We start from the raw sequence: 27252 nt of genomic DNA, 5'->3' as shown, positions 1-27252 counted from the left end.
AAAAATACAATGAAATGTATTAAAAATAAAATCAAGCCACTCATCGAACTTTTTACTGTGCAACAGATCTTTTTAAATAAAACCTGAATGTTTTTTCTCCATTTGAAAAATATTTAGTATTTAAAAGAAAAAATTAAACATTACCTTTTCTTCAAAATACAAAACAACACTTTTTGCCCTCTGGCGGGTAAATATTAAGTTAAAAATATGCCGTTTTTGCTGGGATATAGTACATTTTATGGGCATTCCGAAAACACGCAAAACTGAAAATTGACGATTTTTGATATATGACATTGTTGAAAGGAGTGAGCGATATAGGTATATATTAATTTGTAAATTAAACGCTCCCGTTTGGATTTATATAAAGCAATAAATTAATAAATGAAAATAACAGAATGGTGTGTAGTTCAAGTTCATTCAACAAGATGTAATGGTCTATTTCAAAGTGGTCGTAATATATCTTCTGAAATAACCTTAGTTCATATTAATTAAAGTTGATAAACGGCGGAGATCCGTATACAGGGTTTAAATCTGAACACCATAATCACAAGAATACAATACAAATGACCACTTCCAGGGAAATAATGTGTTAAAATAATGTTGGATATACGAATACTGGAGTTGTCCTCCTTCAAAGTATAAAGGTTAACACCTTAGGCCACCATATTGGAGGTCCTAGGTTCGATTCCCAAAAGGATCGAAATAAATATTGGTGATTTTTGCCTCTAATTGTTTAGTGGGCTGACTGGGTTTAAGTGCATTTTTCCTTTGCATAATTAATAAAACATCTTCTATACGATCTTTTCGGGTCTATTGTTCAAGCTATTTTTTTATTTTTTTGATATTGTAATAATCATGTAAAATTTTCGCCGGATTTCAATAATTTGACCCGATGTTTTGTCTGTTATGTCTGAAGTTCGTTAAATAGATGTCCGTATAACAAGGTTTTACTGTATATAAAGGTGGGGACTGACCTCCACATTTGGTCGTAACGTAACATTCGCGGCGAGCATCCGACTTCTGATACTGTACTGACTATACGATGCTCGTATCGTAACGTTACGTTACAATGAAATGACTCCAGTCAGTCCCACCTTTATAGAATATTATGAGTGATTTGTAGAAGGATATATTGTATAAAAATAAGAAAGAAGGTTTTCCCTCTTCTATCTGATATCCGACTTGTAATATCAATTTTCTCAATGTATTTTTTTTACTTTGTTACAGCCAGTACCAACCTTGTGGGTAAATTCACACAGAGTGTCCGGCGTATTGTTCAAGATGTAAAGGATGAAGGAACCTCAAGTAAGTAATTGTACATATACGTATTTTTCAACCGTAAAATTGCAATTTTTTTAATAATAATAATTTAGTGTATTTTCTAATAGTGTGTGCAGTGTTATTCACGGTAAAAAAAAACTACCTCAAGAGCGCTTCGTATTGTAAGACAAAGCAATAATGAAAGTTGGAAATTAGTCAATTCCCTGGTCAAATTTATATTAATTTAGTCATTAGTTTATAATGCCCTTACAAGGGCTATAAAAAATCTAAAATAATAAAAAAAAGCTCAAGAGAATTGTTTCATTCTCTTGAGCTTTTTTTTATTATTTTAGATTTTTAATTTTTTTTAAAACGTTAAATCGCTTAACTGATCGTAATTTAAAATTTAATAACATTCTTTAGTAACCGATACCATCCATTTGTGGGTGACTGTAATATACGTTACACTATGAAGTATATTATTCTTCACGATTTTACTTAACTTATTCGTAAAAAGGTCCTAAATTATATTTTTATAACATCCGTTGAAATTCATAAAAGTTCATTAGTTTTATTTTATTTTATTATTCGCATGCGTTTGCTAGGAACTAACTAAGAAACTAGGAAACTATCCTAGTTTTTCCAAACTTAATATATCCATTTCCAAACTAATATGTTTCACTCGTAAAACGCCATATTCGCTTCGAAAGGCTTTAAACATATATTTAGGTTAGCAGAGTAATAATTTTAAAACATCTTGAAAATAAACCTTTTTAACGGGATACTAAACTACAATTTGTTTGAGCAAGTCAGCAATTCTGACCACAGCACGTTCATGGATATCAAATATCGCCTTCGAACTTATTTTGTGTCTATGAGTACCTATTTGCTTAATATTCTTCTAAATGAAACTCTTAGCAGACGATGGAGAAGTTGAGAAACAAAAACAGTTTTAATATGACGACAGATGCTGGCGATTTCAAACAAAAGTAATTAAAACTTAAATGATTTGAAAGTAATCTTCTATAATAACGGGAATGAAGAATAGACGAATTTTCCACATCGAAATTTCAAATTACAGAGATCACTTTTATCTCATTTCTACATCCCATCTCAGAACCAAAATGTGTTTCACTTTATGTAAATTATGTACAGACACGATACAAAGGGATATTGTTTGCTATGGAAATTTAAAAAAAAAACAAACAAAAAATCACATAATTTTTGTTATGTTTTACATAATTACGAAAAATGACAAAATGTAAACTGAAACGTAAAATGAAATAACGGTTATGTAAGGTGACATGAACAATTTTTGGCATGACAACGTTATTTGAGTTTAAACCTTTATATTTGTAAATGGAAAGGTGACAGTAAGCTTTGGAGGTTATTCGGTTTCGTTTATTTGTAGAATTGGTGACGGTAATGCTTAGGAATTGACAAACACTGACGTGCAACTAAAAAAAAATTCTTAATGTATAAGTGCAAATTATTCGTAATCTTTCATTTTTAAATGATTTTTCAATTTTTTTCCATGGTTCTTATAAAATATTTACATTACTATGGGGGTACTTTAGTAAGTCAGGCTATGGAATAAAAAGGTTTTATATAAAACTTATGTATCTTATGTATTTTTTTTACATTTTTTTTAACACATAATATATAATTTTTTTAATTTCGAGGATTTAACTACTGATTCATTTTTATTCAATGATTTTAATTTATTTTGGTTTTGAACGTATTATAGATAAATTTGAGAAATTAAGTCTTACTATTGAACAATTACCACAATACAAAATATACCGGCATATTTTCCTGCTAAGGTATAGTAACAAATTTATATAAAAACAAAAAAATACGTATTTTCATATTAAAATTTTTAAAATCATTAAAATTTTATTTAATTATAAAAACTAAAGTAAGCTTTGTTTATCATTTAAGTCTCGCTTTGATAAGACTAAATGAACTATGGACAAATTCTCTTTAAATCATTTGTTTTAGTTATTTTCATAAATATTGCTGGTAGAAAAATATATATTTTTTAAATAACAGGGTTATTACATATCAATATTTACCAACAACCTAATAAAATATATCCTAGGTATTTCTTCTTTTAATTCTAGTGTACTAATCATTGACAGTCCTTAAGCTGTCAATGAGTAGTACGCTGGCAATAATTGGTAAGGCCACCCTATTCTGTAATGTAATTTAGTGTTTCGTAATATTATCGCATTTTACTACCACTTGTGATTTTATTAATCTTTTTACAACCCACGTTATCTTTATTAGAAATTATTAAGCTTTTATGGCGTTCGTTATTAAATAAGAACTACATCATAACACTCTGTAGATGTTCATACGTGTAAATGTACAATTTATATGTATTACATGTAACAGTATATTTTATCTTTTCTCCTTAGTTCTGATACACTTTTCCGACATTATTAAAAGCAATTGAAACATTAAGGATGTTAAAAAATACACATTTTGGATAATTAATATGAATCATATAATTTTTTACAACTCAATATAAATGAAGACAAATATGGAAAACTGGGCATTTACGGGGCTTACGACCATCATAGGCTGGTTTAAGTGATCGTTTTACACACTTGTAACATTCAACAATTCTACCCATGATTGACAACCACACTACTCAAATTCTTGGAACTTCTTTATATATATATTTATATATATATATATATATATATTATATATATATATATATATATATATATATATATATATATATATATATATATATATATATATATATATATATATATATATATATATATATATATATATATATATATATATTGTTTAAATTCGAAACATAGTGCTTGAATTCACTAGAATTTCACTAGAGACATCTATGGTGAGATGAAAGAAAATAACAGGTCGTATGCACTGTTAATACCTAGACTTCCATATTCTTCTTCATCTATCATTTTGGAAAATCATTCCATCGTCAGGTCGGTCGTTAAAATAAAATTATTACAATTAAAATTATTAGATTTGGATAAAAATAAAATTTTGAAAGAGAGAAAGAAGTCAAATGCATCACAATGGGAATATTTTCAATGATAGACTCGAAGTTGAAATCGTTTTTCTTCGTCTAAATACCATTTTTGACTGGCAGTTTGCCAGAAATAGTTGTTTGCCAACCAAATCCAACAGGTCTCTGCATTATTTGAGTGAACCATAATTCTTAAAATGGATGTCGTGTTATCAGGCGCACATATTGAAGAGGCGGTTAGCGAGACGGAAAACGCCTCGGCGCGGGTAAACGGTCGTATAATCACTATTCATATAACGGGAGTACATAAATAAAATTTATGTTTTTTATTATCATCCTTGGCACTATGCCAAAGGTCGATGCAACAAGTTGATAATCGATTATGCCGAATTGCATGCTGGAGGCTGAATAATTTTTTTTTGAAATACCAGGCAAACAGGACTTATATGATGGTGAACAATTCATGAATAATCACGATTTAAAAATATATATATTTAAGGCGTAATAATCTATTTCGGGTACAACAAGAATTTAATTATTTTAAATTTGTGTCGTACCCTCGAATCAAACATATTATTCTCTATTAATTATGTTATGTGCGTATTTAAGACCCAACATACGATAAATCGCAACTTTTAACCCAGATTAAATTTAACATAATTGATTTTTTTGCTTAAAACGCCGTTTTTGTATTGCAAAAATAAGTTTTTCGTCGAAATGAACATATTGTTTTAAAGAGAAAAGTGTTATTGAAAGGTAAGGAGTAAAAAAAATCATTTATTAAATATATATGTTTATTCTAAAAATAAACAAATTCATTGAAATTATCTAAAATTGTCTATAATTGTCAAGCATTATTTAAAAAAAAATTTAAAAACAATACTCGCACACGCGTATCTCCTCGCGCTGCCGGTTGCGTACTGAATTGTATATTTGAGAGTACACGGCTGTACTTAACACTTACTTAAAACACAGTAAGGGACATTTTTTGAAAAACATTTTTTTTCATTTTTGGACTTAGTAGAATCAACTTAGTCCAAAAATGCAAAAAAAAGTTTTTTTTAATGTCCCTTGCTGTGTTTGGTTTAAGTTTGGACAGCCGTACATCCTTAAGCAGTATTTTTAAAGAAGAGGATGTTTTCTTTTTTTATAAAAAAAATCATCCAGGATTTAACCTTCATCGCCTTCTTTTGATTTGTCCTAAAAAATAAAACCTTCCCCAAGGAATTCTTAATGCTCTATCAGTTTTACCAGCTTACTGTCAAGTCTTAGTTTTAGGAGAAAAAAAGGTATGACCAGGGCTGTCCCAAGGGGTGTATTCTGGAGTAATCTTTTTGAACGTCGATGCGATCGATTTAATCTGAATTTTCTTGTCTTGTAAACCTACGACTTTATAAAAAAATCAAAACTTTTATGAACTTCAATATATTGTTGAGAACGTAAAATAGTTATATGATCATGCTCTATCATTTTTTTTGGTGGAAACCTACCCATTCCTTTACATCACATGCTATACTTCCATACCTCCAAGCAGCTAAACCAGGCATGGGGAACCTTTCTATTTCAAAAGGCCACATTCACTTATTTGATTCACCATGAGGCCGCAGTAAAGAAAACTTTAACACCCCCCCTATAAACTAAATATTTTAATTATATCACAATATAAATTGTTAAAAATGCAATTTAAAAAAATATAGAAAAAATGCATATTTACAAAAATTGGCATCAGTCAAAAGGCCGCACTAGAATAGCCAAAAGGCTGCATGCGGCCTTAAGGCCGCAGGTTCCCCATGCCTGAGCTAGACTATGAAATGAATAATATCTGATAAAAATTTTAATTTTCTGCTGACTTTTAATAACGTCTTAAATATTGTATTTTATTCTTGAAACCCTATATTATCTCATCACAACTCTCCTCTGGATCCATTATCTTTCTCCATTCGAGTCCATTCCTGATCCTACTACCTATGTCTTCCTTGGTTTCATCAATGTCCAGACCCAAAAATATACGACTTGGTCTTTGTTTAAATAATCTAGAAAAATTAGAAATAAGTACAGCATTAAAAAAAGACTTACGCATAAAAAATAACCAACTAAATTTAATATTAATTCGAGAAATAAAAAGACTTTTTTGATCCACTCACATTTTTATTAACAACCAACTAGTTTCGGCAACAACCTGTTGCCCTCTTCAGGGTTCAATTTATGACTCAAAATAATATATCAATATGATCCACGAAGTTAATGCTTTCAATATTCAAAACAACTAAATTTAACTTCGAGTCCACTTTTGAAAATATTCCCATTGTGATTCATTAGTCGTCTTTCTCTCTTTCAAAAATTTTATTTTTATACAAACGTCAAATGGTAATAATTTTGTTTTAATGACCTGATGATGGAATAATTTTCCGAAACCGGTAGTCACAAACAAGTGATTAAAAAATTGGGATTACACAAAGTAAACAATGGATGATAAGGAGAGTGTTTTATTACCATACCACAAAGTTATCAATGCTTTTAATATACAAAATAAATACGATATTGTAATTATTTAAACATCGTTTATTTTTCATACGAAGGGTAATTTTTTTAAATGCCTGTTTCATTTTTATTAAATATTCTACCAGGCGGGCAGACTAAGGAGGAGGTCATCGAGACGAACGAGCGCCTCCGCGCGGTCCGGATTAGGCTGGATGACTCCTACGACACGGCCAAGAAGGCCTTGGTGAACCTGATGGCCCGCTACGGCGACAGCAAGACGCAGAGGAACGTCTTCCAGCGGTACAACCTGCTCAAGCTGATGATCAAGGTAACGATATACACCCAAAGGAGTTTTGGAATTAAAAATGAGAATCATTACATCATATAATACATTTAACCATAAACCAAACATAAACCAAAGTAGGACACAAAATGCCGAACCCTCTTCTAGTGGAACGGAAGATCTGCTGATGACAGTCAACAGTCCGCCTTCTGAGGAGTTTTACGCGGTTTCCTCCCAGCAATGAGCAAATGCAGAGAAGTTCCTGTTTGGCCCACACTAGATTATCCGTCCTGTTCCCAACACAGATTCAAATAAAAACATATTTAATTAGCTAGAAGAAACAAAAATCCACTAAATGGTCCATAAACCTTGTACATTATAAGCAAGGTAAATAATAAATGCAATTCCCATCTAAAAAAAACATTTAACCAATTAGTTAACATATAGTTATTTCTTCAGTTAATTGGCATTATTTTGTAAATTTTCCACTATCTATTTTAATTATTGATACAATACCAATTTAAATTATGAATTTTGGATGTAATACCATGATTGACCACCACACTACTTAATTTTTGGAACTAGGTATATTATTAATCTCATGACAAAGTACATACATGTGGGTTTAATTAATTTAGTTATTAATTTATTTAATTGGCCAATACCAACTTGAATTATCGATTTTTGATACAATACCATGATTGACAATCACACTACAATTTTATTTGGACTTAAAGATATATCATTAATCTCGTGACAAAGTAGTTACATACCAGTGGCGTGCCTAGGGTTTACCAGTAGGCAAGCCCATTATTTTTCACATTCGTGAATACATTATGTACCTATAATTTCTTCACCTCGTATCATTCCCAGTATAGTAAGCACCCAGAAAGTATTATAAATATAAACAATGTATTGTAATCATTATAAAAATATGCATACATGTAACTTTTGTAAGGTATAGCCATCACCTTTCAATAAAGAAAATGTTCACTGTAACAAAATATCTTCCTCAGATATCAATCATCACCATATAATGGCATGCATAGTGTTTAATAATCATGTAAGCGCGCGATAATTTAAAAATAGTCATTCATTAATTATGTATTTTTAATCATTTGGTCTAGATTTAGTCATTTTTATTTGAAGTTGTTACGCAAGCCGGGCTTTTGGGCTTCTAGGGAAGTACCGCCACTGTTACATACATATGAGTTCACAACAGCCTTGCATACATCAAATTAAAGGGTCTCTGCTAAATAAAAGCTTTCTCAATCCAATATAGATTGCTGTTATAAACTCATATAGACTGTGTCATAAGATTAATGATGTATCTAGAAGATCTAAAAAAATTATTGTAGTATTGTTTACACACTACTAAAATTTACATCAAGGATAGAATGGTGAATGTTGCATTGTGTAAAGTGATCACTTAACCAGAGTATGACAGGCTCTGTTTATAAATACCCAGACTTCTATTCTTCATCTTTGTTGAGATGTCAAAAATAAATGTAAAAATCATTGAAAAATAAGTGGGACAATCCCAAATTTGAACCCCCGAACCCACTCGAAATGTTGTTAGTAAAAATATTGTGAATAATTCTGAGTTCGGATCTTGCATACAAATAAAATGGTCGCTGCTAAACAAAAGCTATCTCAATCCAACATAGATAGCAGTTGTGAACTCATATGTACTGTGTCATGAGATTGATCATATAACTAGGAGTCACAAAAAATTGAGTAGTGTGGTTGTCAATCATGGGTAGAATGGTAAATGTTGCACGTATGTGTATATCCAGACTTCCATATTCTTCTTCAAATATCGCTCATTTGGTGCAACAATGGTCAAATTACACTTTAAAAAATATTACAGATGCCATTCAGACGTTGTAGCAACAGAAATGGCGCCATTACACTCAATTCTACAATGACACTCGCGCCATCTCGCAGCATTTCACCACAAAATCAATTCAGTCGATGTTTCTCTAAATGTAAATAGTCTTTCCGCATATTTTGACATATTTAACTTTTTTTAAGTATAATTATTACGATATATTGAGATGTCAAAAAAAAAGTTAATTGTGGAGAAAAACAAGATTAATTTGATAAGTTTTGGATATACTTAAAATATTTTACATTTTCTTTAACTGGAAAAAATAACGTTTTGTAAGGATAAACCACCATTGTTCGGTGAATTCGTATAATTCAAATCGCAGATTAATACATAGGAAGCTTTGTTAGAGGAACGTGCAAAATAAATAATAGGATTTACGTGATTCTTGGCAACTGGCAACACAGAGTTATGGCCAATGAAATTCCGCTATTCCAGAAAATAAAGGCAGACAGCAGCCGAATAAGGGCGCTCTATAATGGAAATTTATTATCTCAACACCATTATTTATATGTGCTGAATTTATTATTCTGCTTTTTATTATAAATAAAAAATAATACTTTCTTAATATTCGACTAAACGATGTATAATAGATGTTCGCACAGTGAAATGAGGTATCAATTCAAGGGTGAGATATGCATTATGGTTAAAATTTAAAAAGGTGTGTTGAGATGGTTCGGACATGTGGAGCGAATGAGTAATGAAAGAACAGTAAAAGAAATTTATGTGGCATAATAAAGTGGTTCAAATAATGAAAGTGGTCTGGTCAGGAGTTGTAATAATCGGCAGGTATGTATGAGGAGATGCATGAATGTGGAAGAGGCGAAAATTGTTTTTAAAGACATTGATGTGCCGTTCTTTTCACTCTGCCTACGCCTGCGGGGAAGTAGCGTGATGGTTGGTTATTTATTTGCTTAAATATTGTACGTACCATATACATGTTTACATATTCTTTGAAAAAAACATTTGTTTTCAAGTTTTTCACAAGGTGGTAAGGCGTTCTATTCTTTCTGGTGATCACTTTTCGCATTGTGTAACATTCACCATTCTACCCATAATTTACAACCACATCACTCTAATTTTGATTTATGCTTCGATTTTAACAAAATAAATTGTGATTCAAATGTCTTCTTCTTCTAACTCTTATCCCCACCCAATGGTGCAATAGGGCACTGCAACTTATCGACGCAGTATTATCTTGATCGATAATTGCATGAAGGTAAGATGATCAGTCCTGCGCTTCAGGTACTAGTTCAGGGTGATATTAAATAAATATAAATGAATTTAATGTGAACTAAATATACTGCTAAATCCCTGATTTAGAAATAACTGATTTTTAGTTTTGCTCTTTTGTATCCCGGTCTCAAGGTTCACTTTTATACAAAAAATTCATTGCAATAATTTGTACAACAGTATTTCATGAGAACTATAAGAAATTTCAACAAAGGGATCAATTAAGTTAACAATAAAATAACTGATTGCTTAAACATTTTTAAAAACTCAACCTAAATTACAGTTTGAGAAACTCCATAAATTCACAATAATTTAGGTGTGTCCAAATCCTTGTTCACAGTTTCTCCACTCGAGTTATTTTTACATTTTATCATCTCAACATAAATGAAGATGATTATGAAAACCTGAGTGTTTACAGGGCTTAAGACTTGTCATGAGCTGGTTAAGTGATGACTTTGTACACGTGTAACATTCACCATTCTACCCATGATTGACAACCACACTATTCAAAATTTTGGAACCCATTTTTTTTAATTGCCTAACGTTCGAGTGACCCTGAAATCTAGCTACGGCTTATACAACACCGCTTATCATGACCCTACTCAGGCTTCAACTTTTTAAGTTTCATAGCTTATGCCTACTCGTGAGTGGATTTACTCTTTACGTTTAAAGTTACTATAATTTCAGGTAATTCATGAGTGAAAATTCTAGGCAAAAACACTCGCATGGAACCCATATACTTTATATATGGATATTTTTGGATACTAACATCCACATAAAGATAATAAAAAAAATATATACAAGATTTAAATTGAATGTTTAGATTTTAAAAAAATTATATATTATATTATTACCAGTTCAAATCCGTTTTCGCTATTGGTTTTTAATACAGTTCAAGAGAAATTTGTTAGGAATATGATTATGAATACTAAGAAGAATGGGAGTAAAATATAAGGGTGGGGATCAGTCTACATTTTTTTAATCAACTTTTCGATACAATGACAAATTATAAACAGAATTTGTGAATTCGAATATAAATCGAATCCACGTCACATAAACTTCCGATTTCATTAGCAAAAAATTCTAAAGTACGTATTCAAATTACGTTGTGGTTTTGGGAATGGTGGCTTTTACTTAGAATTATAACTATTTTTTACAATCTCTTGAATTTCCAATATTTTAAAATTGTAAGAATACGCTCAAGATAAAATGATAACACCCAACGAGCGGTTACTGGTTACATGATTTCCTTTGTGGAAAAGGCTCGAGCTTCAGATTACAGACGTTCTGTAAAAGTCGAGACCACAAACAATAATGAATAACGAATTCTCGGGTCGATATCAAATATTCAGCATTAAATTTATACACCGTTTAAGTACTTATTCAGCTAGAATCGGATTACAATATTATTCGGTATTTTGTAGGTACGATTATTGTTTTCAATGGTACCTATGTAGGTTAGAGTATGCAGAGATGATGTCGATGTTTTATACCCTTCAACCAGAATCTTACCTAAATAACTCCATACATATACATACACATCGTACATAACTTTATACCTATTCCAATTCAATTTGAATGTTTACTTTTGAAACTCCACACATATACATACATATATATCCCTATACCTTTACCTACTAAAATATAATGCAAACTCATATAAATCTGCATACATATACATACATAATTCCATGCCTAAACGTTTTAAAATAGAATCAGATTATAATATTCTTAGAAATATTGTAGGTACAATTGTTATTTTCAAAGGTACCCATGAACATATCGTATTCGTACAAAAGAAAGTGACCAACTAACAAAACGTAAAATGTTCAGGAGGGCCATTTAAGTCACATTTGCTTGGCAAGAAAATAAACATCAATGCAGTTAGTCATTTTAACAAGTCAATAAATTATACTTCCAAGTCCTTTGGGATTTTTTTCAGGCAATATTAAGCTAGTAAGATATCAAATAGTCAATGATCATGTTTTTGTAAAAAAATGCACTTGATCACTTTCTCCTGTATGACTACGATATGTTCGAGTGAACAGAGATGATGTCTACTTTTTCATATCTTTAAACTAGAATCTATACCTATATAATTCCAGACATGTTACTTTATTCCTACGAGTATTATTATGTCGAAACGTGAGACTTCTATCAACCATTTCGTCTGGAATTCACAACTCTTTTACATACTCTGGAACCATATTATGAATTGATTTACACATGAGTAGACAGAGCTTATACTCAGCCCTTTCGGGAAAGCGTAACCAGTGCAGTTGGTGATGTATTGGAGTGATGTGACTGAATTTAGGATTGCCAAAAATGAGTCTCGCTGCACCTCTCAACGCTAATTGCAGTCGATCCATCTTATTGTTTGCTAGACCCGTGTATACGAGTATACCGTTACAATAATCGACTACTGCAACTACTACTACTGCAACTACTACAAAATACTACAAACGCATCTATGAATTGATGGGCAGTATCAACTGGCAAATTGCGAATACCCTTAATTTGACACTCTCCTTATCATCCATTGTTTCATTCATTCAAATCCTTATCCGCACCCCGGTGGTGCATAAGGTACTGCATCATACAAATGCAGTCTTATCTTGATCGTTCACACATGAAGGAAAGGTGATCAGCCCTCCGCTTCAGGTACCAGTCCGGGTAATATTGAATAAATATTAGCGTGAAAAAATCACTTCTATTTATTTGACCCCGCTGGGAATCGAACCCGGGACCTATGGAACCGTAGCCGAGCGTGCTGACCATTACACGACGGAGGCGGAGGCGGAGGTGTTTACTTTGTGTAATAGTCTTAATTTGCCAAAGCTGACATAAAACATTGATGTATTATTTGCTGATTTTAGTCTCAAGATAGAGATCAGAATTAAAAAAACACGCCCAGCAATTAATTAAGGTGTAATTATTTTATCGTTAAACCTTTGCGCTCTAAATTGTAATTGTATCATTATATGTAATGCATAAAATCTAATAATTAAAAGAAAAACGATTTTTTTTATTTACATGCAAGTATTTCGGCTCAACACACGCCATACCTAAAGAGCCGTAATACATTTAGTGAAAAAAAATGTTTGTATCTATGAAATAAATAAATTAAATTAAAAATTAAAAAATGGCGTCCCATAGGTGATATAATATGTTTCAATATTCTACAAATGTATTTATTTTAATAGAAAAAAATTTACATCGCGAGAAGTGGTACTCGTAAATTGGTATTGTGTGTATTTTAATATTTATTTATGTATTGAACGGCTAATGCCTTTAATATAATACATATATACAGTATCTAATATAAAAATATACTAATAGAGAAACAAATATGCCTTTTTTCAGGATGTAATCCGTCTGGAAACCCAGTACTGGACGCTGGTGGATATCCCAAAGCAGGAGAAGCAGGAGACAGTTCCAGCCTTCGTGCTGCGAGCTTGCGCCATCATGGAAAAGTCGCAGAAGTCCGGAGAAGGAGTGAAGACTTCTACAAAGCTGGCCGAGGAAGCTGCCGACAGGAGGGAGCGAATAGAGCGCCTCACTGGTATGCAAACAAAATCAACTGGTTACCAATTTAAAAACATATGTATATACCACCATTCCTTAAAATCTATGATATCCTTGATCATGTCCTTCGGCATTGTGTAGCGAGGAAACATTTGATAAACTTTGGAGTTTACGTAGTCCACACAATTATTACAAAATTAACCAGCTGCCTGACATAATATATTAAATAGATCCCATTCGGGGATCGTAAATAAATGATCTGAAAAGATACTTTATGGAAAGATATATATGTAGTGTTTAGTCATTTTTTCTTATTTTGTTTTTACCTTTTGTTTTTTTATATTTTCTCATTTGTTTATTTTCAAAACGCTTCTTACCTTATGTTTTTCTCATTTATTTCTTTTAAATATGCTTCTTGTGCCTATTTATTAAACCTGTTTATTGTTTTTATATGTTGCCATGTATTAGTATTTTTTTTGGTTATTTAAAAAATCTTTTTTGTTACTTTATTATTTGTGTTCCAGTCTTGTTAACCTTGATCCCATGTCCCAAAATGAGAAATAGAAATTACTCATCGGGAATATTATATGTATATATGACTTATGTATGTAATATGTTTTGAAATAAATAAATAAATTTTCAAACACCGTAAAGCGTCGAAAGGGCGTTTGTGCACTACCCGTAATTTTACCGTCCGGCAGTCCGATTTTGAAAAATGAAAGCGAATACGACAGTTTAGCGTGATCGAATTTACGCGCAACAAGTACATGCACCGATCTAGATCACCGATCCGAAGAAAGATGGACAAAAGCACAAGCAGATCATCGTTTTAAAACGCTAACTGACGTGCCGGATGGTAAAATTCCGTGTAATTCCGTGTAGTACACAAACGCCCTAACACGTGTCACAGTAAATTTTAAGAAATAGTGGTATTTACCAAGTAAAACTTAAATTTAAAATGGAAAGATTTTACCACAAAGTGACTGCCGAATCAATTGATGAACAAAATTAAACAGCCTCACATATATTGTATTATTGATATCTCAATAAAGATGAAGAAGAAGAGGGAAGTCTGGGTATTTATAGGGCTTACAACTTATCATAGGCTGGTTAAAGTGACCGCTTTTTACAACGGTAATATTCACCATTACACCTACGATTGACAAGCGCCTTGCTAAATTTTCGGAAGTTGCATTTTTCCTTCAATTTAAACCTTCTTTCACATGTCGGAATGATCGGCGGGTGTGTACGAGGAGATGCATGAATGTGAAAGAGGCGAAGAATGTTTGCAAAGACAGAGCGGTATGGCATTCTGTTCTCTCTGCCTACCTCTGCGGAAAAGCGGTGTGGTGGTTAGTTAGTTTTAGTTGGTTTATATTACAAATATTATTTTTTTGGTTGCAGATATGACAACAGCCCAAATCGAAACTGAGAATACACAGATGACAAATGATTTGTACCGCTTACTGAAGAAGTACTCCGGCCTGAGGAATCTCATCCGCGAACTTAAGGTAATTTTCCAAACATTAAAAAATAACCTAGGACTTACTCTACTCAGATGGTATAAACAATCAACGAAGCTTTATTCCCAAGATATATGGTATTTACTTTGAAAATCAGTCTGCCCAGAATGCACCATCAATAGTTTATCCTATGCTAATGTCTGCCCTAAGCCTTGCCTTGTAAGTTACGATCAAGATAACATTGTGTAATATGATGCATTTAATATTTTAATATTATAAATTATACTATGATGATTTTTATTGTATTTTTATTATTTTTTTTATTTTTTTATTAACATAATTTGTATACATTTATTTAAAGAACAATTTCAAACATATTTTTAAAAAAAATTAAATAAAATTGCTGAGACCCACCAAGCCACCTTGTGTGTCTTGTCGGTGGAGTTCTTTTGGCATACATTATTATTGTTTTTAACCATTTTAACCTAATATACACACAAAAAAAGAGATAAAAATTAAGAATATAAACTATTTTACAATTTTAATAAAATTATGTCTTGATCACTTTCCCATTCCTTTATTTTGCCTTTGTTCCATATTTTATTTTGACCTTTAACATCCTTCAGCAACAAATTAAAAATGTTCGGAACGATATATTGCAGTGTTCGACTCCCATATTTATTGTTAATTTGTATAAAGAAATGTAGCTAAGCTCAAATGCACACAGCGATCTATGGTATAAGCCTTAGACAGAATAAGAAATGAGGAAATTAGGAGAATAATTCATAACTTAATAACGTTTTTGAATTCGATAGCCCACATAAAAAAGAGGTATTTTTTTATAAGCGCCTTATTAACAAAGGTTCTTCGTATGATGTTAAGCTTTTAATTATTTACCAGACAGCTTCACATAAAATACAATGATGAATGATTAATCTACAGTGATCATACAACAACCAGACTTTTGATTATTAAAATGTCTGTAATAATTCACTCTCCTATCATACTGCATTCAATCTCCTTATCATAGTGGTATTACTTTGCGTAATATCATTTTTATAAGCACTTATTCGTGATGAATGATAAGGAGAGTGTTATATTACCATACCATAAAGTTATCAATGCTTTTAATGTACAAAATAAATGTATGTAATAATTGTTTTCATTGTTACTGCTTTCAGTCGGACTACGTAAACTCCAAAGTTTATCCAATGTTTCCTCGCTACACAATGCTGAAGGACATGATCAAGGATATCATTCACGATCCAGACTATATGGAAGTCTGCCACGAAGTGGACTCCTAGTCTTTGCGCATCCTCCAATCTTTTCTGTGCTCCATTGTACTATACATTGACACGTATAACCGATAAAAGTCAGATCTGTAGGAACTCTACATTACTTGTAATTTTCCACAGAATTTTCTTTGTAAACAAGAAGAAAATGTTATTTTTGTTCAATAACTTTAGAGAAAATAATGCCTGCCTTTATACATACGCGCTTTATGTGTCACAATTGTACATGTCCATGTTGTAGTTTGGGATAAACCACATTAAAAAACGCGGTCAAGGTGCGGATGACTAATAAAAAGTAACGCATGTTTAACCTGCCACTTTTAATAACCCACATTTTTCAGTCTTACATGAGCTAAATTGCGAAAACTTTCCCACTAAAACGCGTTTGTCTAAACGCAGCAATTGCATATGTAGTAGCAGTAGTATTCTGGGCAAAACGTAATAAAGGATGATCATTTGGACCTCGTTTCCTGAAAATAACTACGGGAAATCAATTTGAAGCGTGCTTTTTGTAGTATAGTTTATACAACGCTATTACATGCGATGTTTTCTCTGTTATATAATGATTTTCTTGTAATTTTTGACTTAAGTAATATTATTTTCAAGCCATTTAATTTAGAAATATTTTTTCTACTATTTTTACATCTTAAACAGTCTAACTACTACTCAAGCTTAATTTCAGTAACAAAAACTTAACTTCTTTTACCCATATCCTCTTTTATTTGTTATCGTGTCAATATCACAAACCAATGGAAAGCACAGATGCGTCCAATAACTATTATTATTTTCATACATCCATTTACATAATATCTAAGTGAATGAGGGTATTATTAATAGTATTTAAATATTTAAAAAGCTTTTTAGAAATCTTCATCTTTTTAAATTTTTCAAACTTTGAAAAGCTCTGCTAATCGAAATTAATATCAGTTTTTTATTACTATTAAGCTCTTGCAAAAAGATTGTTGATTTTATTAAAATTACATGTTAATTATTCAAATAACATGTTATAACCAAATTATTTGTCGGAAATATCAGAATATATTTATATAACATAATAACATATTTTATTCCATTAGACACGTGACAGGAAGCGATTGATAAGACCAAGAACACAGGGTGTATTTAAAAATTGTAACGTTTAATACAGAGATGGAATGTTTCGTAAAAAATATTTCTTTGAAACGATAAGGTCTAAAATTCAATCGTATCATTGTATGGTATTCGCCTAAAGGAAAAATATTTTTATAAAACACTTTTGGACCAACTAATGAATTTAATTTTCATGCACCTTTCTTGTCACATTTTAATTTATTTATTTAACAATTTTGCGATTGCATTCTGCACATATCTTTTGAATATTATGATTTCAAATTTTCACTTAAAAAATATCAAGAACACACGTCAAAATTTACATATCTTTATAAATATTTCTTTGTTTTTTTTAGCATACATACATAAATATAAAAATTACGTATCAATGTTGACTGAAAAGTAAGACCAAATTTTACAATCTTTGTCAATATTAAAATTTATTTTGTAAAATTTTTCATTCCTTAAATCGTAAAAAAATGTATTGAAGTAATGTTATTAATTTATAATCATCATCTCATTTATATTTTCTTGAAAACAAAAGTTTTACGATAATTTTACAGTACTTTTATATATGAATACTTACGCGAAAACTTATCTGGTTTTGTGTAAAAAGTTAAAAAGCAAAGAGACACCAGTATAGTCTGCCATCTATGGGCAAGAGAATAAAACAGTATGAGCTGGTGTGCGGAATTTAAAATTTTGGTTCTGAAAGTTGTCATCCTGTTCTGTAACTCATTCCGCTTATTTTTAATTGCATTTCATATGTGTACCAGTATATTTAAATGTATTATTAAGTAAATTTAATTTTAAAATGTAATATTTTTTACTTAAACCAAGGATGTGTTATTTCTTTCAAAGATGGCGGCGATTAAAATTTTGTAGATGCCACCCAAAAATATTAATACATATTTAAATATTTGATTTACGTATTCGTATAATAATAAAAAAATATTATGACGTTTCAGAGTGAAATATGACAAAAAACGTAATAATTATGGTTTTTGCACGTTACGATTTCATTTATATTATCGTAATATTTAGAGCAATAATGCTTTAACGCTTTGTGTGATGAGTATAGAAAAGTCATCGTAACAAACATTTTGCTTTTAAGGGGTGCCACAACGGAGCACTTTAATAGATATTTATTTTATCATAAACTTTTTATATTCGAATGATATTTGTATAAAATTGGACCCATCAAAATGTTTAAATAAGATCATCGTAAATAAAATTTCATTCATTTATTCCCCATTCTATTTTATGTATTTTTAAAGTATTTTTTATACTACTTGTATTAATATAAATTATTTTGAAATAAAAATGTAATTTTTAAATTTTCATTAAGGCCATTTTACTCTCATTGTGCCACTCCATGTTTAATGTTTAGTATTTTTTATAACGTCACAATCACATCTGATTCCATTTTAAGAAGGGTCATAACTGGCAAATGTTTTGTTTTACTGACAATCATTTACTTGATATGAGTCGCATTTGTTTTTAGTCCTTTATTATATAACACTACCTTTAAATCTTACTTTTAATTAATCAAAATGCATGAGTATAATATATATGTAAGTAAGGAGTTTATGGTCAAATAAATATTTATAAAAAATATTACTTTGTGGTGCCCCTTAAACATTCAAGCATACTAAAATATGTATTTGATTGCAAATAAAAAACAACTCTTCCACAAAATGCTTACTATTTAGCTGTTATATTATGTTGAAAAAACTATGCTACATTCAAAATAACTGCTTTTGCCGGTAATAAACCATAGTAATGTAGAAATTCCAGTTCAGTCACCGGTTTGAATAAGGATTGTGGATTAAACTAGCTACACACAATAAACTCACTGTCCTTCCTTGTATTCTTACTACTCTACTCTCTGTTTCTATGTATTAAAATAATTTGCATATTGCATAAGTGTTGTAATCATAAATGTACTGTAAGCTTTTAACCTTTGGCTAAGTTAAATGTTGTGCCGTCATGATGTATTAACCAAAGTAACTTTTGTAATAATATTTACCTATGAAATAAACATTTATCGCATAATCTGCATGATCTAGTGATGTCAAAAGCTCCAAGTATAACATAGAATATTAAACACAGTATATTAAAAAAAATAGATTTAAGATAAATTTTGGCCTGAAGTATTGCTGTGTTTGAAACACGAATAATTTATGTAACGACATTTAAAAAGAAAAACATGCTTCAGACCAATGTATTTAAAATTTCACCATAAAATGGTATTTATAAAACTATAAAGTACGTATATCGATAAATTTAATCAATATATGTTTTCATGTTAGTTGAAGTTATCATAATCAAACTATTATGCTTAAACAGCCAAATAATTTTTAAATGTATAACATTTATTTTTTAACATTCTTGTATTTCATAAGAATTGTTTGTAGGACCCATCAAGCTACATAAAGTGGCTTGACGCGGTCGAGTTCTTTTTCTACATGTTTTGCTTTATTGATATTGTATTTCTATATAATAAGTTTATTTTTATTTTTATTTGATTACTGCAAACACATAAGATGAAAGAAAAACTATTATTCAATTCTCAATATGTTAACTCTTGATAACTTACCTTTATTTTGCTTATATCAAATATATAGCCATCTTTCTATATAAACTGAAATAGAATATAAAATATCTACTAAAGTCCTCTTCCTCCATGGTCCAGCGGTAAGCAAGTTTGGGTTTGCGGGGAAGTCAAAATAAATATATGTGACTCTTCACTCGAATACTTTTTACATCATACCATATTGTATACACTTGGGTCTCTTTTTATGCGATAGATACGTTCTACGGGTAGTCGCATAAAAAAAGACTTGAACTACATACAAAACTGGATGATGGGTTCCAATATTTTTAAAAACCACATAACTTCAAATCAATATGATGAAATGTATTAAAAATCGCATTATAAAGTTTATATCAAAATTATAAAAATAAAAACAGAAGAGGTATTTCCATAACTAAATATTCACATATGGGAAATCGTTTTTGAGATAAATCTTTAATCCAAATTACAAGTGCTTTTTCTGTTTTTTTTTCAAATAAAGTATCTCTTGAATACAATGTCAGATTTGAGCTTCCTTTGTGCCAGTGACACAATCACACTTTAACGGTTGTAACCTGCATTAGTCTAAATTTTTGATTTTTTTATGCGAATTTGCATTAAAAAGACTTGAACTACATACAAAAATTAGGGATAGATTCCATTACATTTGAAATTTGTTTAACTTCAAAATCGCATAAAAAAGATTCGCATAAAAACTAGCCTAGACCCGCACCCGAAGTACAGGAAAAATCATTTTGCCTGCACATGATTTTCGATCATTGTAACACTGCATTTATGTAACATTGTGCACCATTGGATGCGTATGAGGTAAGAAGACAAATATCTAGATAAAATACCTGGAAAAATGGTGTTTTCCAATTATATTTATAATATATAACACGTCTCCTTAATTTGAATGTCATTGATACTCATCTTCTTCATACATCTTTAATATTAGAAATAAAATACATAAAAGTTCTTTCAACGGGTATACCTATCAGTATATTGGTTACAAATATAAATATACACATGTAACGTTGTCGGTGTTATGTCTGCTTATATGCCTGTAGTGTAGTCCTGCGTGCCAAATTAAAAAAATATATATATGTTTAATGTTTAATGTACCTAAGCTATATTTGTCACAATACAATGTAACATGTGTGCTGATCATAAATGTTGTGCTTGACCTCTCCTTTATATGTTTCTTACATTATAGGTAAAACATACTCATACTAGACAGCTGGTGAATCGTACAAATGTGCATTATTTACGTAATATGTATACAAGAAGTACTGTGTATGCACTATGATTTGCGCTACAATCGTAGTGTAGACAACAGCTAGTGATTCACACAAATGTGCACTATTTACATCATATACAAGAAGAACTGTGTATGCACTTTAATTTGCACTACAATTGTAGTGTAGACAACAGCTGGTAACTCATACAAATGGGCACTATTTTCATCATATACAAGAAGTACTGTGTATGCACTATAATTGGCACTACAATTGTAGTGTAGACAACAGCTAGTAATTTATACAAATGTGCACTATTTACATCATATACAAGAAGTACTGTATATGCACTATAATTTGCGCTACAATTGTTGTGTCCACACATTGTGCAGTGACTAAAATTACATTTAATATATGTGTTTTAATTAATGTTCTTAAATTAGTTTATAATAAATTTATCTATTTGTACAATGTATGCTTAGAAAATCTTTCATATTTCTTGTTCTGATGTTTAAAGCTACATTGATGTATCAACTGGGTTTATAATAACTATGAGTAAATGTTTTCAAAATGCTACTCTCCATTTATTACATACAAAATTTGTGTGAATTTCATATTTCAATAAACAATACTACAGTATTTTATAATATATACTCATTTAATGATTGAAACTGGGTATATAAAAATAACTCTTCATTTATTGGTACAAGAACACAATATGCATTGATACTATAACACAATATGTATACTCCAATGTTCTGCGGTTCCATCAACACTGGATATGTTTTTTTATTATTAAAAAATAAAACATAGAAATCTGACATTCTAACAGAAACAATGAAAATTTCAATTCAATTCGAACAAATATAATAATTTTAAAAATCCATAGAGAGTTCCGTACAGTTCTAAAGAGTTGGAGTTCAAATATAGGTTCATGTTATGGAGTTCAAAATTTCCAGAAAAAAGGAATAATTATATTAAAAACTATGGTTAAATTATACATAATAAGATAAAAATAAGATTATATATTACCTGTATGTATTTGTGTATTTATTAGCAGAAGATAACATGTTTTATTCCGCTATGTAATGCCAGTGAGTGTTCGTATAAATATAAAAGATGTATTTTATAATACGTTACACATTGATTTTTATGGTGTATTACAAAAAATATGTAATGTGAAAGTGTAATATTAACACTTTGATTTTTAAATATTGTAATGAGGATAATACTGCATAAGGTCCGAGTTTAATTCCCAAACGCGTAGAAAAATCATGTGTTTTCACAATGATAACACATAATTAACAGCATTAGTCCAAAACAACCCCATATCCAACAGTAATTGCAATGCTGGGATTAAGGAAAATTCTGTTAGTGATAAAAAGAATATTATATTCAGAATGCATCATTCCCACTTTGAGTTCTGCATTGACAAACTTAAGTGTTTTTTTTTGCATTGGAAAGAAAAAAACGTGTCTGTTGAAACGTGTCTCAGAAGGTTGCTAACTGACATCTCTTGTTAAAACTGTAAAACACTGCATCCCGTCAGGGAAAGGCAGAGATGATAGAATACCGTACAATTCTGTTTTTACAAACATTCTTGACTCTTCTCCACTCATGCATCTCTTCATACATACCCACCAATTATTCGGACTCCTGGCTTGTTTACATTCATCTATTGGAAGTACTTGATCGTAGCAAGTTTTCCTTGGTTTTTTTCTGATCTATTTTCCTCAACTAGATTTGCCTCATAAACTGTTATTTTCATACCCATTAGTTCCACATGTCTAAACTATCAAACCATCGTCATCCTTTCTTAATTGTGCAATAGCATTTTATCTAAGAAATAAAACATTTAAAAAAATAACTTTTTCCGCCTTAATTTACTCAACCAGTTATGGTGTTCCTCGTTATCGACATTATCAGACTGGTCTGATAATTTCAGTAAGTAAGTCTACATTGGTCATTCAGTCTGATATTGCATGGTTGAAATGAATTTTGTGTTATTAAAAAATGGCAACAGAGGCTAAGGTATTATTTCTTCAGGTAAGTTTGTCGAAACATAGCTTTAAAAAATCCCGCAAAGCAATCTCAATAAATCATAATACAATAAACGCAAAAAGGCTAAAAACAGTTTTTTCAAATGAATGTTCAATGTATTTTATAATAGTTAAGATTTAACTGAAAAGTTTAATTGTATTTGTAACTATTTATCTGTAACTGCTACGTACAATAATAATTTGTATTGTTTATCATACATGTACAACTGTAGAACCGTGTGTATTAGAATATAACATTGGCCTGCTAAGTAAAAACACAGTTCTTATGCTAATCACAAAATATCCATAATTATAAAATAAGAATTGCTGTAACATTTAAGTTTTTACCCCCTTTATGAATAGTCTCATATTTTCTAGTAAATTACCGACACTCCATAACCATGATACAAAAACCAATATCAAAACCGCCGCCTTCTGTTATGTTTAAAGATATTTTCAATGACCATTGATATTCGTACTAACCGGTGCAAAATTTCATAAATTTTCTCTTGTGTATTTGTAGTTCTATTTTTTAACACTTATGATAAACAACCCTTTAGGAATAACAAGATCTTTATCATATTAGTTTACACTAACTGTTTGAATGTATGGTTTTTAACATGCATGTTTTAAATCTAGATATAGTTTTGAAAACAGTGTGATTACTGATTAATTAAAAAAATTATGAAAATGGATTGTGGAAAAAACACGTATTACAATACATCCATTAACTATAATGAAAATTTCAGTCAACAACTATTGCCATCAATCGACTTCAGAACCGCTAAATGAGGTTGCATTTGAAAGAATTTTGCTTTGGTGAACGTCAGATTTTCACAGCATTGTAGACATAGTGTATCCAGGAAACGCATGTTCAAAATCAATGAATTGTAGACATCGCTCACTCCTTTCAAGAACGTCATAAATCAGAAAACCTCAATTTTCAGTTGTACATGTTTTCGGAATGCCCAGAAAATATACTATATCCCAGCATAGAGGCATATTTTTAACTTAATATTTACCCGCTACAGGGCAGAAAGTGTTGTTTTTGCATTTTGAAGAAAAGGTATTGTTTAATTATTTTTTTAAACAAACTTAATATTTTTCAAATGCATAAAAAACCTTCAGGTTTTACCAAAAAAGATCTGTTGCACAGTGAAAAGTTCAATCAGTGGCTTGATATTTGTTTTTAATACATTGTGTTATATTTTTAAACTTTACCAAACGTTCTCCAGAAAAATCAAGTTTTTTGATTTATGACGTTCTTGAAAGGAGTGAGCGAAATATCAATATATGTAATGATATGAATTTTCAATTCTTACATAAAATATATTTTGTTATTACATATTGTGTTTTTACTTAGCACGGCAGTATATGTATCAGTTTTTAATTATTTACGTAGTAAATGTATTGGTAATGTTGTGTTATCACGATAAGCATGTAGGTTTTTTTTAATACTGATTTTCCACGATAATAATAAGATGGAAATAGTGATTTCTCATTTGAAACTTTCACTAAGACATGCGTTGGCCGATGAAGATTTATTTAAAACCTAAAATTAAAATGGAAAATATATATGTATCATTGTGCTTATAAAAATAAAGACATAAAACTTTTTGGAAGGAATTAATAATATCCTATCCTTTTTTAACATAAAGCTATAAGTAAAAATACCTCAAGAACGCACATGTTTTGTTTTACACAATATATCATTAAGATAACCGTTTACATTGACCAGCGCTTGTATTTAAGTTTATAAATGTATTTGAACATAAGCATATTATTGTAATCTAGGATAAATGTGTAACTGTATGTTTTATATAGGCAAACAGATATGTTAACTGGTGTAAAATGCTTGTTGAAAATATTTAAATAAATTTAAAAATTTGTGGAAAAGTTGTGTTTTGTTCTTCATCCCACCTTTTAAGTGTTTAATTACCTGACAATAAGAATATCAATGATCTATTAGACCATGCGAGGCCGCATGCAACCCGCGGCCCGCGGGCTGCATGCGGCCTCGACGCCCTTACGTGCGGCCCGCGGCCATGTATAAAGAATAAATTTTTAAACCAGTGATATATTTTTGATACACGGCTAGATGCATCAACAAAAATTATGCCCTCAAGTACTCTATGAGCCAAGTCATGCATGTTGTTATAAAAACAGTGAACAATATCCATTCGCACGCTCTTCAGCATCGCCAATTTAACGCAATCTCAAAAAATCTCGAAAATCAGTTAAAGTGTGGAACTTCAACTATTGAATTAGATTTAGAAAAATTAAGTAAGCGAAGAGAAACTCAAATCTCAAACTGAGTGGTCATTTATAAATTGGTTTTTATTAAAATAAAAATGTTAATATTGTTTGATTTATGTGTCCTAATTAATAATATTGATTGTTAAAAATTTTCAAAATATTAATTACTATACTAATATATTTTTTGTTGATTCATTGTATGTTTTCTACTCACTTCTGGTCGTAGTAATATTTTCTTCACAATTACCATGATTTTGCTTTCTGATTACCTCCGCATTAAAATTATTTTTACTTACTTATTTGTACTTACAAAAAATCAATAAGTATGAAATACGTTATTTTAAAAAAATTCTAATGTCTCTATGTGGCCCTTGGGAAAATTTTAAGTCATCGATGCGGCCCGGGATGCTATTTGGGTTGGCCAGGCCTGTATTAGACTATTCACCGCCATTACTACCAGGATGTAAAGAATCAGGATGTAAAGATCACATCAAATTTCTATGTGGTGGCTGAATTGGCCCTCTGTACTCCACTGCTGGATATAGGCCTGTTCCTCTTCTTTCCATTTGCTCCAATCGGTTGCTGCTTGCAGCTAGTTTTTACCCCCCGCAGTGACTATGTCATCGGACCATCGCTTTTGTGGTCTTCCGATACCTCTTTTGTCCTCCTAAGGATCTCCATCGTAAAATTCTTGGGGTCCATCTTGTGGGGTCTTGTCTCGTAATATGTCCTGCCCATTAGAGATTAGAGTACAAAAAATTACAACATATAAATAAACCTATGCTTCAAAGGATAAACAAATGGTATGAAATAGGTAATTAACAATTATGTATAGGTACTGCAATCATATGTTGGTACTTAGTCTAATAGTGTAATCGTTTCACATGGAAATAGTGAGAGTAATATCTATAGTTTATTTATTTCAAAAACTAAATTTGACTGGCAGTGCACAATAAAGTCCTGGTTTCAATCCTAATACATGGAAGTGAAAAATGGAACTGGCAAAAGAAGGATGAGAGTAGAATGAATGCAGTCAAAATATGGTCCCTGAGACTAATGTGTGCCTAAACAATTTATGATAGATGTTCAAATAGTCGTATAAGGAAAGAATGCAAGACTGACATAAGTAAAATTGATAAAAAGGTGTGTTGAGATGGTTGAAGAAAAAATTAGTGGAGAAAGATCAATTAAACAAATTTATGAGGCAAATATTGTTGGAAATAGGAGCAGAGGAAGAATGCTAAAACTTGTCATGATCACGTTTTTCAAATACTTGGGCATGGTCAGGTCTGGAGTCGGAATATGAGGAGATGCATGAATGTGGAATTGGCGGAGATTGTTTCCTAAGACAGAGTGGTGCGGCATTCTATTCTCTCTGTCTACCCGTGCAGTGTGATGGTCATTTATTATTACCTAGAAGGTTATTTTTTGGATTGTTAAAAGTTTTATTTTTTTTTATTTAAACCTTACCAAGATAGAATGGGTAAGTATGTGACTATATTGTTATTTTAAAGATAATATTGGAAATTAATTTTATATGTTTATAAATTTCTTGCCTTGTAAATTTTGGCCTACTGAGCTTGGTAAACGATCTATACGTATAAGGTCCAG

At 30.7% G+C, this 27252-nt stretch overlaps 1 protein-coding gene across 1 annotated transcript in view; it reads left to right on the top strand.

Moving 5' to 3' along the window:
- LOC148301525 (uncharacterized) overlaps positions 1-18420 on the top strand; it is a 213380-nt gene extending 194960 nt beyond the window's left edge. Inside the window, exons 2-6 of the mRNA XM_088273121.1 lie at positions 1228-1305; positions 6907-7088; positions 13528-13726; positions 15094-15200; positions 16334-18420. Of these exons, the coding sequence (XP_088129247.1) occupies positions 1228-1305; positions 6907-7088; positions 13528-13726; positions 15094-15200; positions 16334-16456 (689 nt within the window). The 3' untranslated portion in view covers positions 16457-18420. The remainder of the gene's footprint in view (positions 1-1227; positions 1306-6906; positions 7089-13527; positions 13727-15093; positions 15201-16333) is intronic.
- The last annotated feature ends 8832 nt before the right edge of the window (positions 18421-27252 follow it).

This window comes from Brachycentrus maculatus, unplaced genomic scaffold, assembly GCF_059751285.1.
Source record: "Brachycentrus maculatus isolate JH-2025_06_01 unplaced genomic scaffold, ASM5975128v1 h1tg000550l, whole genome shotgun sequence".
Taxonomy (NCBI): Eukaryota; Metazoa; Arthropoda; class Insecta; order Trichoptera; family Brachycentridae; genus Brachycentrus; species Brachycentrus maculatus.
Note: the sequence above shows the minus strand (reverse complement) of the source record. Positions and strands in the feature narration are given on the sequence as shown.